This window comes from Leopardus geoffroyi, chromosome D3, assembly GCF_018350155.1.
Source record: "Leopardus geoffroyi isolate Oge1 chromosome D3, O.geoffroyi_Oge1_pat1.0, whole genome shotgun sequence".
In the NCBI taxonomy this organism is placed as follows: Eukaryota; Metazoa; Chordata; class Mammalia; order Carnivora; family Felidae; genus Leopardus; species Leopardus geoffroyi.
In genome coordinates, this window is record NC_059339.1 from 66632039 (window position 1) to 66649937 (window position 17899).

Consider the following 17899-nt stretch of genomic DNA (forward strand, 5'->3'; position numbering starts at 1 on the left):
TTCCTCCCCAGGCTCCCCACTTCAGCAAGAGCATGACCTCTGCCCATCTGCCAAAGGCAGAGACCTGGGGTCTCCAATTCCCCTCTCTCTTGTGGGCACATCCTATGAGCTCTACCTCCGGGATCTGCCCCCAGTGTGGCCCTTTCTCCCCACCTCCACTGAGACCCCCTAGAGCCGAGCTGCCATGTTACAGGTTTAAATGCATCCCCTCAAAGTGATACGTTAAAGTCTTTTTTTCTTTAATTTTTTTTAGTGTTTATTTATTTTAGAGGGATAGAGACAGAGCACGAGTGGGGGGTGGGGGCAGAGAGAGAGGGAGACACAGAATCTGAAGCAGGCTCCAGGCTCCGAGCCATCAACACAGAGTCTGACGCGGGGCTCCAACTCATGAACTGCGAGATCATGACCTGAGCTGAAATCAAGAGTCACACGCTTAACAGACCGAGCCACCCAGGTGCCCTGATATGTTAAAGTCTTAACCCCTAGTACCATAGAATGTGACCTTATTGGGAAATAGTGTCCTTACAGGGGTAACCAAGTTCACATGAGGTCACTGTAGGGCAGGCTTTACTCCAAAATGACTGGTATCCTCATAAAAAAGGGAAATGTGAACACAGACACAGACATGCACAGAGGGAAGGCAACGTGAAGACACAGGGAGAAGGTGGCCATCTAATCGCCAAGAAAGCCTGTGGCCACCAGAAGCTGAGAAGGATGGGGCAAATCCTGTGCAGAGCTCCTTCAGAGGGGACACGGCCCTGCTGATACCTTGAGTTTGAACTTCTGGCCTCTGTAACTATGCGTCAACAATCCTGTGGTGTAAGCCACTCGATCTGTGGCGTGTTATTACAGCAGCCCGGCAAACTAATACATCATGGGCCCCGCAAAGCTTCCTATCAGGCTTCGCTTCCCCTTTGGACCTTCCATCCAGAAGCCCTGCTGCTTTCCTTTTTATTCCTCAGGAAGTCAGCCTCACTGTCCCCTCTGCAGACAGAAATTACCCAGCGCCCCCACCTCGAAGCCGCCCCACCTCAGTGTGGCCGCTCCCAGCAGCCTCCAGGCCATCGTGCGGTTTCCTTCATCCCGTTCCTCACAGTCCATGAGTACAGCTTTCATCGTTTATTCACTTCCTTATTGTTTAGTCCCCCTCTAGGCTACGCACCGCATGAGGTCAGGGAGCAAGTGTGAGCAAGTGCTTAATAAATATCTTCTGAGTGGATGGGAATAAGTCTGCTGCATCCAGCTATCAGCCAGGCAGCCTCCTGGTCCAGTAGGGGAGAAAGGAGTGGGTGACCAGAACTCTCCCACCTCGTGCTTCATCCCCACGTGCATATCAGCCCCTTGCCGGCCTCTGCATGAGTCCCCTCCTCCGTCCCGTGCCTCATGCCACCTCTCCAGCCTGGAGGACCCACCACCCTCTCTGCTCCTCGCCCTCCATCCACCCTCTGATCTTCTGATCTTAAGTCTTAAATCTTCATTTTTTTTTTTTTTAAGTTTCATTGAGCGGGAGACTAACACTCCGAGGTAACTCAGTTACATTCTGCAGTTGCCATATTGTATCTTTAAAAAGTAAGAACGCTTTGGTACATAAATAGGCACAGTAGCCGCGCACCGGGACACCTGAACCGGGTCTCCGCACCTGCGGGTGGGGTGGGGACGCAGGTCTAAGCGCCATCGGGAGGGCCATCTCTTTCTTGCACCAGCTACATCCTTCAGCCACTACTCCACTCCCCGGTCCACGGCGGTGGGTAGGGCTGAGTCTTCCCAAGGCGGGGGCCCAGGACCGAGGCGGGAGAGCGCCAGCAGCAGCAGGCCCCACGCACCTGAGACACGGGAACTCTACGTTGTCGCTCTCGGGCTGCCCTTCTTCTCTCACGAGCACGCGCTCCAGGAACCAGCCGCTGCCCCCACCTTTGCCGTCGTGCCTGATCCTCACCCGCCTCACTTTCCGCATGGTGACCGACTCAATGGTGAACTCGTCAGCCTTCAAATGGGGAAGACAGCAGGGTCAGTTGGACAGTGGCTCCCTTAGGACCCAAACACCAAGGGAAAACACAGGCCCAGAAATCAAAAAAGCCAGGGCTGATGGGTTGGACTACTGGTCTTTTACAGGTGGGCTGGGGGATACCTAGAAAGAACAGGTCTTACCCCTTCTCTAACTGCTCCCACTGGGAAGTCACTCAATATCAAGTTCCCAACAATGGAAGTCTATGTTTTTTGGTTAAACAATGGCCATTCCTTACTATCTTTTCAATTTTTTTTTTTTTACATTTATTTATTTTTGAGAGACAGAGCACAAGTGGGGGAGGGGCAGAGAGAGAAGGAGACACAGAATCTGAAGCAGGCTCCAGGCTCCGAGCTGATGGCACAGAGCCCGACACAAGGCTCAAACTCCCAAACCGGGAGATCATCACCTGAGCCGAAGTCGGACGCTCAATGGACTGAGCCACCCAGGCGTCCCTTTATGATCTCCTTCTAAATGGCAGATCTCGGGGCGCCTGGGTGGCGCAGTCGGTTAAGCATCCGGCTTCAGCCAGGTCACGATCTCGCGCTCCGTGAGTTCGAGCCCCGCGTCAGGCTCTGGGCTGATGGCTCGGAGCCTGGAGCCTGTTTCTGATTCTGTGTCTCCCTCTCTCTCTGCCCCTCCCCCGTTCATGCTCTGTCTCTCTCTGTCCCAAAAATAAATAAACGTTGAAAATAAATAAATAAATAAATAAATAAATAAATGGCAGATCTCCCAGGAGGATGGACACATTAGGCTGTTACCAGTCACTAACCATTTATCATGAATTAATTCCTTGGCTAATCAACTTGGGCTCCTGCCACAGAAAGATACTGACTGGGGCACCAGTGGTCTTGCTAATTTCACCGTTCTGCCTGCTAATGGGGCAGCAGAAATACAGTAGGGGCTGGAGAGTTGCCAAGCCTACATGAGCACATCTGGGAGCCTCCAGGAACAGAAACACGAGTGTGGGACTGGTGGACAAAGGAGTCAGAAGAGGTAGAAGGAAAAAGTTAAGAGAGGGTGGGTAGGTGGGAGGGAGAGAGGAAACGTATTGATCTATGTGAACTCTCCCTCTCCATCCCTCCCCAATGAACCTCCGTGTACCCACAACACTCAGATTACTTTTGCCACCCAAGAACCAGGCCAGCCTGGATTGGCCTCAGAGAGACCTCCACTCGAGTTCCAGGGCTTGTCCTGCCATCGCCAGGCAGGGAAAGAGCCAAGACTTATGTGAGGTCAGTCTGCAAATCTGCTTCACCTGGTAAGCACCTCCAGCCTCCCATTACTGCAACAACCACTCTACTGAGCACCTGCTCTGTGCTGCAGGCCAGGTCTGTTGGGGGGGGGGGGGCGGGGAGGGAATATATGCGCATCCCTAATGTTCACATCAGCTGGCTACAGGTAGGCATCCATCCCTTCCCCATTTTAGACATGGGAAAATAGGCTGGGGGAAGGGAGCTACTGGCCCCAGGCTGGGTTTGCCCCCAGATCTGCCCGCCACTTTTCCCATTGCCCCACTCAGCCTCCCCAGGAAACCCATCTGACAGATGCTGAAAATGAGGGGGGCACCCAGCACATCAGTAAGGAGGCTAGGAGCAGATCCCAACTCTTCCATTCCCATGTTTAGTGCTTTCTTGGTTTTTCTTTCAAAAGGAAACGACAAGGTGCCCCCAGTGGTCATGTCGAGCGGAGAAGGCAAAGTTCCCAGCTTTCCACTAGCCTGTGTCCTCCGGTCCACATGCAAGGTGCCCAGCATTCCTCCCTACCTGGCCACCTCTGAGGGAAGAAAGGTGCCACTCATACTTCCCCAAATGTCCTCCTATTCTGCCCCTTTCTCAATGCTTAAGGTGGGGAAGGGACCATGACCCCTCCAGGGTGACTCTTCAGGCCCCAGCTGAACAGTCCCAGGAGCCTGGAGGGTGTCGTGCATGCTAGTTCACCATTCCCCTGAGCAAGCCTCTCTGACAGCTGGGCCCCAGGACCCATATCAGCTCTACCTTAGCAGAGAAGGGAAGACAGAAGACAAGGGCACGGGACCTGGGACCAGTTGAGCCGCATGGGGGAGGGGCATGGCTGCACTCACATTGCCCTTCTCAAACAGGTCGGTGTTGTTCCTGCAGTTGTAGAGCAGCCGCTCCCCAGTGTCCCCCACGTCGCCAAAAAGGCACAGGTAGACGTTGGCATCGGTTCCTGCGCCTTCGAGTTCTCCGGTGCACACGGTCACACGGTACCGGGCCACTGTCAGGTAGAGAAAGGGACATAGTGGCTGGCCACCCCCTGCTCCCAGCACTGGCCCTGCTGCTCCTGCCTCTAAGTGCCTCCTCCCTCTTTCCCTCCAAGTCTTGCTTGGGCTGGCCCTGCTCCCTCCCCAGCTACACAAATCCTGACTCAACCCACTCCAGGATCAGCGTCCCTCTTCCCACATAAACCAGAGGCTCCCAGTCCTGGTCAAGCATCAGAATCCCCTGGGAAATTCTTGAAGAATGCAGATTCCTGTGTCCCACCTAGGCTTCCCAAGTTTTAGTCTCCAGAGGTGGGATCCCTAAAACTGCTTTGTTTACATGCTCCCCCAGGAGACTCTGATGGGGTTGGCACTGTTTGGGGACCACAGGTCTGATTCAAATATTTCGACACTTGATTCCATCCAACCCAGCAGATTCTTTTGTCTTAGGTTGTTCTCCAATTCATATGTGTCCTGTCTTCCCTGGTAAGAGAATTTTCCTTTGTGAAACAGAACTGAGCCCCCCTTTTCTTCAGAACTGAAAGGCACAAAATGCAGCCACCGTGGGAGGGGCGGCAGGTCCTCTCTCTGTTGAAAATGTACCTTGGAGGAGGTGGACTGCATCCCCACACATCACAGCCTCCCTTCTCACTTCAAATAAGCTAGAAAGCAAAGTTCATTCACTCATTCACTCACTCATTCACCCATTGGTCCTTTATATGTTGACTGAAGCCCAGTCGGTGTTCGGCATCATGATAGGACAGGGAATCAGCAGCGAGCAAGTCCAACAGACTCCTGTCCCCACGGTTACAGCAGAGTTGAGAGGGGGCAGGTGGAGAGGAAAGATGGACAGTAAAATCATAACAAATTATAACCGGGGAAATTTCTGAGTTACGTCTGCAACAAAGATTATATAGGAGCAGGGTGCCCTAAAGTGGAATGGAAGTGGGGAGGGGGAGTGTGGTGAGTGAGTGTAAAGGATTTAGAGATTCAGTGAGGAGGTGATGTCTGGCAAAATGCTAATGACAGGAGCGGACCACAGGAAGCTCTGAGAGAAGAGGGTACAGATAAGTATGAAGCCCCAGGGTGGGGATGGGTATGAGTAGCAAATGTTCCAGCAGAGAGAAGGCTAGTATGTCTTGGGGAGGGGAGGAGGGGGGTGAGATGAAGTCCAGAAGGGGGCCAAGGCCAGCACTGGGGGTATGACAGGTCAAGGTAAAAGCGTGACTTTCTAATGGGAAGTCATTAGAGCACTTTTAGTGAGCACGTAACTTGATCTGATTTATGTTTTAAAGGGTACTCTGGCTGCCATGTGGAGAACTGATTGTAGGAGTGAATCAAAGAGGCCAGTTACAGAATAATTACAGTTGTCTAGAAAAGAGAGGAGAGTGCTTAAGGCTGGGGTGCTGTGGAGATGGAGAGAAGCCAGTAGATTAAAGATCTATTTTTGAGGGAGAACCAACAGTACTTGGTGATGGGTTGGATAAGTAATTGAGGGAAAGAGGAATCATGGATGACGCCTAGGGTTTTGGCTTGGGCAACTGGGTACTGTTCCCAATAAGAAGTATGGATGCCTAGGGGGAAGGATAGGTTTGGAGATACAGATCAATGGTTCTGTTTGTACATTATAAATTTGTGGTGTCTATTAGATGTTCATAAAGAGAGGCCAAGATGGCAACTGCATGTGTGTCTGGGGAGTCAGGACTGTTGGCATGACTGGTCATCACTGGCACATGGATTCCACTGAAATCTATGGGACCAGATGAGATCCCCCATGGAGAGGATGTAGACAAGGACTAGAGGGACACCAACATTAGGGATCAAGCCCGGAAGAAGCTAGCAACTCAGATGAGAAGCAGCCACGGAAGCAGGGGGGACATGTCTCTGAAGCCAAGAGAAGGCAGGAATGATTTCAGAAGTAAATGCCACCAAAGATAGAGAGCGATCTTTGGTTTAGCTACATGGAAAGGACTTGTGTTGAGGACAAGAGCAGCCTCAGTGAATTGTGGGGGAAGGGAAGGATACCTCCAGCAAAGTTTGAACAGAGTGAGAAAGAAGGTGAGAAAGTGGGTACAGTGCCTGGATGCCTGGATAGACCTCTCTCAAGAAGTCTGTTGTGAAGAGGAATAAAAAGGGAAATAATAGTTGGAGTGGGGATTAGGTTTAAAGATGCTTTATTATAAAATATTTAAGATGTGAGATACTAGATTATTATACTAAGTGGGAATGATCCTGTAGAGAAAAGAAATGGTGATGCAGGAGAGAAGGTGAAGTTCTTTAGAGAGGAAGAAGAAGAATGACCAGAGCATAGATAAAGGACTAGATTTTCCAGGGTTCAAGAAACTACAACTATGGAGACTGCAAGGAGGGCAGAGGTATAGCCTCAGAGGAGTGACAGGTTGTGGGAGAGCCTTGAGTACAAACTGAGATATACTGAGTCATAAATTTAAAATAAGGCCAGTCCTGGGGCACCTGGGTGGCTCAGTCACTTAAGCACCCAACTTTGGCTCAGGTCATGATCTCATGGTTTGTGAGTTCGAGCCCTCCATTGGGCTCTGTGCTGACAGCTCAGAGCTTGGAGCCTGCTTCAGACTCTGTGCCTCCCTCTGTCTCTGCCCCTCCCCCACTAGTGCTCTGTCTCTATCAAGAATAAATAAACATTAAAAAAAATGTTTTTTAAATTTTTTTTAATGTTTATTTATTTTTGAAACAGAGAAAGAGAGCATCAACGAGGGAGGGTCAGAGAGAGGGAGACACAGAATCTGAAGCAGGCTCCAGGCTCTGAGCTGTCAGCACAGAGCCCGACACGGGGCTTGACCTCATGGAGTGTGAGACATGACTTGGGCCGAAGTTGGATGCTTAACCGACTGAGCCACCCAGGCTCTCCCTTTTATTTTTTTTAATTTTTTTTAATGTTTATTTATTTTTGAGACAATAATTTTTTTAATAAAAATAAAATGAGGCCATTCGCAAGGCTGCATGTTGTACTACAGTAAATCTACAATAACTGAATAGGTCACTTGTTGGCTTTACCTAGGATAAGATTATCCAGGCAAGCATGATAGAAGGATATAAGGGAAGAAAAGATAAGGGCATGTTTAGAGGTAGATTATAATGGTGGCCCATGCAATCTCACCCAGGTACAGAAAAAACTAAGTACAAGAAGAGGTGATAATAAAATGAGTGGATTAAAGGTCCTGATGCAGTTAAAAAATGTTAGGGTGGGAAAGGCAAAACTATGGAGACAGTAAAAAGATCAATGGTTGCCAGAGATTGGGTAGGAGGGAAGGGACAGAAGAAGAGACAGAGCACAGACGATTTTTTAGGGCAGTGAAATTACTCTGTATAATACTATAATGGTGGATACATGTCATTATAAATTTGTCCAAACCATTGGACCATTATAAATGGTCCAAACCATTTGTAGAAGGTACAGTACCAAGAGTGCTCCACAAGTAAACTATGAACTCAGGGTGCTAAGGATGTATCAATGTAGGCTCACTAATTATAACAAAACGTATCACTCTGGTAGGGGATGATAATAATGGAGGGGGTATACATGTATGGGGGAACGGAGTGTATGATAAATCTTTATACCTTCCTCCCAATTTTGCTGTAAACCTAAAACTGCTCTAAAATATAAAGTCTATTTTTAAAAATGAAGGAGCTATTAAAATACTTCCAGATAAACAAAAAGTGAAAAAAATTCATCACTAGTTGACCTGTCCTGCAAGAATATTTAAAGGAAGTCCTTCACATTAGACATTAGACAGCAACTTGAATTCAACCAAAGAAATATGAGCACCAGGGAAAGTAACAACATAGCAAATGTATAGACAGTATCATGTAATTTTTTACTGTAATTATTTTCTTCTCATATCTTATAAAAGACAATTGCATAAAGCAATAAATATAAAACTTCACTGGTGGATTTAAAATGTATAAAGATGCAATTTTTATGATAGTATAGCACAAAGGAGGGGGAAGAGAACAAACCTACAATGGAGCAAAGTTTTTGTACATTATTGAAATTAAGTTGGTACTAATCTGAACTAGATTGCTATTAAGTTGTTAGTTGTAATTCTCTGGGCAACCATTAAAAAATTACAAAAAATGTATATATTAAAAGAAACAAGGGAACCAAAACAGTATTCTAGAAAATATTTACTTAATTCAAAAGAAAGTGGTAATGTAAAAATACAGGAACCAAAAAAAAATTCGAAACATAGAAAACAAATAGCAAAATGGCAGGCATAAACCCTGCCATATCAGTAATTATATTAAGTGTAAATGGACTAAATATTTTAATCAAAAGGCAGAGTGTGGTCATCATCCTGCAGAAACAGGATGGGTTTTTCACCCCATATTTGCTCAGATATCAAGGCTGATGACGCTACACATGTACCAAGAGTGAACATAAGATGTATTATTCACATAATGAGTTCTGGGGAGAGTATGGTAGGTTCCCAAGAAGGTCCAAAAATGGCTTGAGACAGCAGGGAAGGATGACTAGCTTGGGATTTTATGGTGATTAAGAGATGAGAGTTCCCTTGTGGGGGTCAGGGCTTGCATGGCTTGAACTTTCCACCAGTGCTAAGGGAGGAAGCATCCAGTCTTTTTATCAAATTGCCCAGATATTAGGCAGAAAGTGGGGGTGGGGGTAGTGTAACTTGAAAGTTGTCAGCAGTCAAATATCAAAAAAAGTCACACTGTTACACAGAGATTGGCAAAATTGATAATCGATCTAACTATCTGCTATATAGAGAGATACACTGTAGATTCAAAGACCTAAATAGGATGAAAGTAAAAGAATGGCTACCAGAACTGGCCACCAGCAACAGACAGTCTGAATAAACGTATAACAAGTGAAAAGATTAAATCAGTAATCTAAAGACTACTCACAAAGTAAAGCTCAGGCACAAATGTCTTCACCACTGAATTCTACCAAGTATTCAGAGAAGAATCAATACCAATTCTTCTCAAATTCTTCCAAAGAACAGGAGGGAATATTTTCCAACTCATTTTATGAGGTCAGCATTACTCTGATACCAAAACCAGACACAGATATCACAAGAAAAGAAAATTACAGACCTATATATCTTATGAATATGGATACAAAAATCCCCAACAACATATTAGCAAACCAAATCCAGCAACATAAAGAATTATATACTTTGACAAAGTAGAATTTATCCTAAGGATATAAGTTTTGAAAATCAATTAATGTAATGTATCATCAATAGAATAAAAAACAAATATAACATGAACATTTTAATAGGTTCAGAAAAAAAATATGACAAAATCTACCATTCTTTTAAAAAAATTTTTTTCTAATGTTTACTTATTTTTGAGAGAGAGAGAGACATAGCATGAGCAGGGGAGGGACAGAGAGAGGGAGACACAGAATCTGAAGCAGGCTCCAAGCTCCTAGCCGTCAGCACAGAGCCCAGCGCAGGGCTTGAACTCACAAACCATGAGATCATGACCCGAGCTGAAGTCGGATGCTTAACCAACCAAGCTACCCAGGCGCTCCCAAATCTAACATTCTTTTATGACAAAAAAAGAAAACCATCAACAAACTAGGAATAAAAGGGGACTTTATCAACCCATAAAGTCATATATGAAACCCTACAGCTAACAGAATTTTTGGTGACAGACCGGATGCTTTCCTTAAGGTCAAAATAAGACAAAGGTATTTGCTTTTCAACATTTGTTTTCATTATAGTACTGGAGGTTTTAGCCAAGGCAGTTAGGCATCCATTTGGGAAGGAAGAAGTAAAACTATTTCTATTCATGGATGGCATGATCTTATATATAGAAAATCGTAAGGATCCCATTAAAAAATATTTGAACTAATAAATGAGTTCATCAAAGTTGTAGAGTATTGGGGCGCCTGGGTGGCTCAGTCGGTTAAGCGGCCGACTTCAGCTCAGGTCACGATCTCGCGGTCCGTGAGTTCGAGCCCCGCGTCGGGCTCTGTGCTGACAGCTCAGAGCCTGGAGCCTGTTTCAGATTCTGTGTCTCCCTCTCTCTGACCCTCCCCCGTTCATGCTCTGTCTCTCTCTGTCTCAAAAATAAATAAACATTAAAAAAAAATTAAAAAAAAAAGTTGTAGAGTATTAAATTAATATACTGGGTCAATTGTATTTCTATTCTCTTGCAATAAACAATCTGAAAATGAAATTAATAAAACATCTCCCTTCAAAAGAGAATAAAAAGAATAACATATGAATAAACTTAAAAAAAACAAGTGAGAAACTTATGCTCTGAAAACTATAAAATACTACTGCTGAAAAAATTAAAGATTATTTAAATAACTGGAAAAGCATCCCATGTTTACTGATTGGAAGACTTAACATTGTTAAGATGGCAATACTTCCCAAATGGATCTATAGATAAAATACAACCTCTGTCAGAATCTTTTAGAATTGAAAAGCCAATTCTAAAATTCATATGGAACTGAAAAGGACCCAGAATGGCCAAAACAACCTGGAAAAAAGAATAATGAAGAAGCGTTGGCAAGGATGCAGAGAAATTGGAACCCTCACACATTGCTGATGGGAATGCAAAATGGTGCACCTATTTTGAAAAACAAAGAGTAACCATGTAACCCAGCAATTCCACTGGTGGGTGTATATCCAAGAGAAGTGAAAGGATATGTCTACACAAACACTTGTACCTGAATGTTCATAGTAGCGTTATTCACAATAGCCAAAAAAGTAGAAACAACCCAAATGTCCATCAACAGTTGAATGTGATCTATTCGTACAATGAAATATTGCTCAGCAATAAAAAGAAATGAAGTACTAATAGGAGCTGTGATGTGGAGGGACCTTGAAAATATGCTAAGTGAAAGAAGCCAGACACAAAAGGTCACCTGTTATATGATTCCACGCACATGAAATGTCCTGAATAGGCAAATCTACAGAGACAAAAAAATATATAGATTATTGGTTGTCAGAGTCTGAGGCGTGAGGTAGAGGGAGGAGAGTGTGACTGCTAATGGATATTGTGTCTCTTCTGGGGGTGATGAAAATGTCCTGAAATTTGACAGTACTGACGGATGCATGACTTTATCAACATACTAAAAGCCACTGAACTGTACACTTTAAGGGGGTGAATTGTATGGGACGTGAATCATACCGCAATAAAGCTGCTGTTTTTAAAAATGGACACTACTCACGGATGATTCGTCTACAAATGAAGATAAGGTATGCCAGGAATGAGACAAATCACCAAAAAGTTAAAGTCCATGCACACGTTACGTTTTCAGTAATATACCCATTTTTATCTGGAGATGTAGAGACATCTGAAAGTCACATTTGACCATTAAACATGTGGGTCTGTGAAGACGCAGTGTGTGTAGCCAAAGCTCTGGTCAGAAGGACAGGCAGAGAATGACTGCTTGCCCACAGAGCTGGCACAGGTGGGCACTGGAACCAAGGGGGGTGGGGGCAAAAGCATCCTGCCCCTACGCTGCCTCTTCACAGGGCCACAGCCCCTGAACTTATTAGAGCCTTTCTGCCTTCTCCAGTCACCTCTGCTGAAATGCAAACACGAAGTGTCTTCAACCTTCAGCCTTTGCGTAAGTGAAGCTGATGCTTCTGGGTTTAGCTCCCAGTGACAGAACTGGTAGCAGCAAGAGGGATGAACGGCATGAAGTGGAGTGAGTACTGAAATGGGGAAGCACAAACAGGAAGAAGGAACAGCGGCCTTGCTGACTCTTAATTCTGATGGACAGTTCTGCAGTTTTAGCTGTAACCACCCGGCAATTCCCAGAAGCAAACTGATGAGGGAATGCAGCCATCCCTTCGCCTGGGAATTCCAGTCCTCTTTGTTCAGGAGCGCTGAGGTCCATTTGGCTGGAAGTTCTCGGGGCTCCCGATCTTCTCCAGGGGCCCCTCCCAGCCCACCAGCCATTGAGGTCCATCCTCAAGCTCCATCCTGGCAGGAAGTCTACGGACAATTAAAACTAGCTGTATTGTTAGCTATCAGCAGCGTAGACTTCCAACAGATGGGTACATACTACCAGAGCCTCTTGTACTTTAATTTAAAAATTACAGCTCGGACCGATTAACAAGAAGCTTCGATTTTCAGCACTCGAGTCCAGTGGTCTCCCGCCCACTCGTCAGCGGTGTGGCATCACTTCTGTCGCACCTGCAGTAGGGATTGCAGATTGCATTGCTTCTACATCTCACCGGGCTCCTGAGGGAGGGCAGGGTGCACATACATCATAAGCGGTGTGTCTAGTCCATGTCCCGGGGCTGCGTGAGTCAGTGAGGCCGCTCCCGAAAGCCTTTCCCCCTCAGACATGGCATTAACTGCTTCTTTGAAAGGCCCTAGGATGTATGTACGTATGTATGTAGTAAACCAGGAGTACACAATTTCAAAGTTAGAGAACTGGTTTTAAATTGGGACTTATGAGTCTAAGACGCTCCACTTAAGGGACTGCCAGGAAGCCCTGCACATTATTCACTATACCGTGGTACCAATGGGGGACGTGGCACTTGTCACCAGCCCTGTTTACTGTTACAGAGAAGTATCCAGACCAAAAAAAGAGATCCAAGTTCCTGTAGAGGTGTTGTAAGGACACCAGGGTGGGTGTTCCCAGCACAAGAGAAATTTATGTGGGCCAGATAAAACATCTGGGAGCAAGGAATCCAAGTTGACATGGGCTCAGAAGTACTGCCAAGGACCCCCAGAAGGCACCAAACTGCCTTTAGAGCCAGGACAGACAGCTCTTTGATTCAGCTCTTCATTAGAGACTGTTTTCATTGGAAGGGTTCTTTAGCAGCATCACAGAAGACAAAACCAACAGCTATGATAGCCCCACATCTCGTACCCTGTTTAAAGATGTTACACGCACATTTACATGTATATCCTACAGACATGCTCTTCCTGCCACGATCTCTCCTTATCTGTCACATCCCTATTCAGAGAACACCTAGCTCAAATGGCACCTCATCTACAGTTTTTCCCAACATCCTGAGCAGAAAGTTCACCTCGCCGCTGTGTTCCCATGGCATTCTTTCACCAAGTCCCGCCACAGTCACCTTCAAACTCTCTCTTGGATTTATCCTCTCTCTAGTCTAGCCAATCTTTGCCCAGTCCCAGGACCTCTTTTTCTCTGCCCTTGATGACTTCTTAGAGACTCGCCCCGAAAATCCATCCTCCACACGTCTGTGAGACAGGCGAGGAGAAGTGTTGGGAGTAAGGAGCTAGAAGGAGTTTCAGGACAGGGTGCAGTGTCATCAAGGTCATGGGAGGGCTGGGAGGCAGGAGCCTGAGTCAGAGGTGGGACGTGTTGCTCAGAGGAGCTTCATGGGCTGATCCTGAGTGAGGCACGGGGACGGAGGGGACTGGGTAAGTGGGTGAGAGGTAGCGATCAGCAAAGTGGATGAGGACCAGGCTGTGGGTGAAGGGATTTTCCACATGAACATTGAAAGAAGCAGCACAGAGGCTCTGAGGTCTTGATGTGCAAACAAATTGCTTGGGATGCTTGATTAAAATGCAGATTACCAGGCACAGGCCTCAGAGAGTCTCATCAGCATGTCTGGGGTGGGGCTGAATTGAGTCCCCTCCCCAATTCATATGTTTCAGTCCTAACCCAAAGTACCTCAGAGTGTGACAGGATAGGAAGGCAGAGCTTTTAAAGAGGGGATTAAGATAAAATGAGGTCCTCCGGGTGGGCCCTGATCCAATGCGATTCATGTCCACGTAAGAAGAAGAGATCAGGACACAGACGTGACCACACAGAGGGAAGACCGTGTCAGGACACAGACAGAAGGCCACCGTCTGCAAGCCAAGGACAGAGGCCTCAGGAGAACTGAACCCTGCTGACACTTTGATCCCGGACTTCCAGCCTCTAGAACTGGGAGAATTGTAATTTCTGTTGTTTAAGCCCCTGGTCTGTGGTATTTTGTTACGGCAGCCCGAGCAGACTAACAACACTGCCCCCAGAACAATGGCAGGAGGTGGAGGTGTGGACAATGACCGAGGGGCACACCACATCACCTTCAGCGAAAAAGGAAAGTAAGCAGAGGCCACCAAAAGATGGGACTGATGGGGGGCAGAGGCAACACTGTGAGATGGTGTGAGCCCCAAGTCTGAGAGTGCAGAGGGAGTCAGGCGAACTCCCTCCCCCGGGCCCCACAGTTTGTGAGGAGAGAAGACAGGTTCGGATGGACGGGGAAGCCAGGCTTCAGTCAGGGTAAGGAGGAGGTGGAGGGAAAGAACATCCGGGGCATTCTAAGTAGAAAAACCTCACTGAAATGACAATCTATCAGTATTTTCAAGTTTTAACCAAACAAAAAATGGTTTCATCCATAAAGCTAGGGGAGAGGGACAAGTACAGACAATAGCAACAAGAATTTGGGGGCTTGAGAGCCCCTGGAAAGGTGATTAATGCCTTAGCACAGTGTTTCCTCACCAGCAGCAGGGCCACCACTTAGAAATCTGTGAGACAAACAGGTCCTGGGTCCCATCCCAGGCCTCCTGAATCAGAAACCCTGCAGGTGAGGGCCCGCACGCTGTGTTTTCAAAAGCCTTCTGGGTGATAATGCACAGGGAAGTCTCAGAAGCCCTGACTTACCAGACCAGAGAGAACTGATCAGAGCTCTCACTTGTGCAATTTGAGAGGCAACCAGCAAAAAGGCTCAGGAATGACAGCAGCAGGGTAACTTCAGAAACAGGGAGTGAGGATCTAAAGTCGTGAGAATTGGTTAGAAAGACTGAGGAAGGGGTTAGTCCTAAGACCCCAGCCCCACTGGTTCCTCTCGGGCTCAATTCTGGTGCACAAAGGGGCCACATCCAATAAGAGCAGGTTTATTTCTGCCTTGATGGGCTACATGTTATATAGTAAGTCTCAATTTGGGGCATAATGCTGTTATTGACCATGTCCATAGGGACATGATTGCCTTGTTACCACAGAAAACATTACTGAACATGAAAAGACAGAGTGTAGACCCTGAACCAGGAGGTGGGAGACCTTGCTCTAGGTCTGACTCTCTCTCTGACTGTATGATCAGGGCAAGAACGCCTCACTTTCCTGAACTGCACCAGGCTATTTTAAAGGCCTTGAACCCAAATATTCTATGGTCACATTTTTATTTAAAAATGAAGAAGAACCATAAAGTAGATGATACATAATTGCAAGCACTGCCTAATTAGACTAACAGGGTACTTTTGTAGTTGGTATTTGCTATGTGGGGTTTCTAAGTTTTTGAGTATTTACCTCTATTTAAATCATTCAACAAACATATACAGAGCTTCTATTAGATGTACAAATGTCTGAGAAGTGACACTATCCAAATATTTAGAAGGGTTACTGCAACTATGAGTGACACTGTTTTCTATATATTCTTAACTCTGTAATTTGGCAATATTGCTATACTATTGAAAACTTAAGGGCTACCACAGTGATAGCAAATAGATTAATCATCTTAAGTGCCAATTCTGATCAATTGCTAATGTCTGCTTGGGGAGCTATATCGAGAGCGCTGAAACTCATTTCAGACTCAATGGGAGAGAATGCTGTGATCACTCAGTAATGTCTGCCAGGGGCAAAGGCAGGACATGTGCTGTGTCTCTGTCTATTCTGCTACTTAGAACCTAGAGGTAAAATGATCTCCCTTAGCCCCTTTCAATGTGGAACCTGGGCCCCAGATTAAAAGCTTAGTCCCTCTCCTACTGGCCTTAAATAGAAATAGAGGACTCATCAGGGGTAGCCAATCACCAGATACAGCCTTCCTTTTGGGGGAGCGTTTCATGCATAATTTGAAGAAGATGTTTTCTTTAATGTCAGGAAGGCTGTGGAGAGACATTGCTCAGTGCAGAGTCTTCTCATCCCCCCATAGCCCACCTGAAGACCCATAAATGTCACCTTGCTCCCCCACACCCACCATCATAGAGCGCTGGTACCATGCCGTAGAGATGACTCCTTCAAGCCAGTCTTAAGGCCGAGAACTAAGTTCACCCGGCATTTGGAGGGGGCCTGATGAGGTACAGCAGATGAGACTACCAGCTCATGGGCCAGCCCCCTGCTGACACACCGAGGAGGAGTTCCGCTGCCTGCCCCAGGACGGTCGGTACTCACTGGCCATTATCCTCCGCACCGTTGGGCCCTCTGCGGTCATTTCCCTCACGATCTCATTGTCATCCTCGTTGGCATCCAGCCAGCGATTGCAGTTGAAGTTATACTTGTCCTTGGTCAGGGTATTCATCAGGGTCATCTGGAATGAAGTCCTGGGTGAGCAAGGGGGTGTCCCAGAGATACACCACGCCCTGGGAGCCCCGTTCTGCTATTGCATCTAAGGGAGGCCACAACCATCCTGTCAAGAGGATTTTTGTGGAAAGCGGAGTGCCAGATTAACACTTGTCCCTCTTGGTCCCTGGAGACCCACGCTTGCCCAGCAGCCAGGTGACCGGGGAAGAAGGCAAGTCTCCTAAACACCTGTGCATTTTCTGAGTCTGCTTTGGAGGTCCTCTCCCCTCAGGAAGTCCCCGTGTGTCCAAATTCGAGACCCACACTCACCCACCCCAACTCCGAACAGACTTATGTGACAGGGTCATTAGAAAGAGTTCCTCTCCCAACCACCTCCCAAGCCCCAAGATGGCACATCTCACCCTCTCTAAATGCCAGCCAGAACCAGGGCTCCTTCTGTCATGCCATGCCCGAATCTTGTAAAACCTGCCAAGATCCGGGAGCTCAATCTATGGGGTGAAATAACAAGCCTTGGGTGGACATAATCAAGTGAAATGTGTTTATCCTCACAGCTCACCCCCTCCCTGGAGGGCACCCACCCTGGGCCACTTCTTCAGCAGTGAGGATGGCTTTGCTTCAAGCCACCCTCATAGACTTTGTCCTCTCGTGACCTTGCGACGAGGGGCACGTGAGGGCAAGATAGCCATGTAGGGCCGGGATTCAGTCTGCCCTGGTGAAATTGAACAAAAATAACTGACCCACAGTAGGATCCAGAATAAAGAAAATCTTCCAAGCAGTAAACTCCCAGTAACAAAACCCATATGGCAACCCTGTAAATTAGCACAGGCCCACAGCCCCAGAACTCTGCTGGGCACTGAAACAGACGCAAAGATCAATACAGCAGTCACGCCCTTTCCCAAAGGGGCTGGCAGTCTAGCCGGGAGACAAATACATGAAGAGCAATGAACTGAGTGCGTAACAGAAGCACCAGCGGGGTGCTCTGGGAAGACAGCTGAAAATTACAAATCATTCTCACCTAAAGGTCAGAGCACACTTCTGTTGGCAAAATAAGCCTTGCTCCGGTTAAATATGCACCAGAAATTTAGCGTTAAACTTACAATTTACCTTAAATTTGCTCCTTTCTAATTCATTCCAGATGGGGTGGTTTGACGCTGCGGGCTCAGGGTCTCTGTTCTACTATGATTCCCCAGGATTCTAGGCTCCCCGAGAGCATTTCATACCTGCTTCTGTCCCCCAGGTTTGATTCTGCAGTGTTTGATTCAGGTGAAGGGCCAGATCCAAAGTGCACACCATTCAATCAATACTTTGCATATAAATCACTCTGGCACCCCTTGCAAGGAGCTGAACTTCTCATTGCACCCTTTTGTCCTCAAACTGGATTCAAAATCTGGCTTAGAAAACCATCCCCATGACAAACACGTCTTATGTCCCTTCCTCCTTCATCCCTCCC

General features: G+C 46.8%; 1 protein-coding gene across 1 annotated transcript in view; it reads right to left on the reverse strand.

Moving 5' to 3' along the window:
• The window catches only part of LOXHD1 (lipoxygenase homology PLAT domains 1), a 159809-nt gene that overhangs the window by 81815 nt on the left and 60095 nt on the right, over nucleotides 1-17899 (reverse strand). The window contains exons 11-14 of the mRNA XM_045457288.1: nucleotides 16851-16937; nucleotides 16321-16456; nucleotides 4089-4243; nucleotides 1824-1984 (exon numbers count right to left, since the gene is read on the reverse strand). Of these exons, the coding sequence (XP_045313244.1) occupies nucleotides 1824-1984; nucleotides 4089-4243; nucleotides 16321-16456; nucleotides 16851-16937 (539 nt within the window). The remainder of the gene's footprint in view (nucleotides 1-1823; nucleotides 1985-4088; nucleotides 4244-16320; nucleotides 16457-16850; nucleotides 16938-17899) is intronic.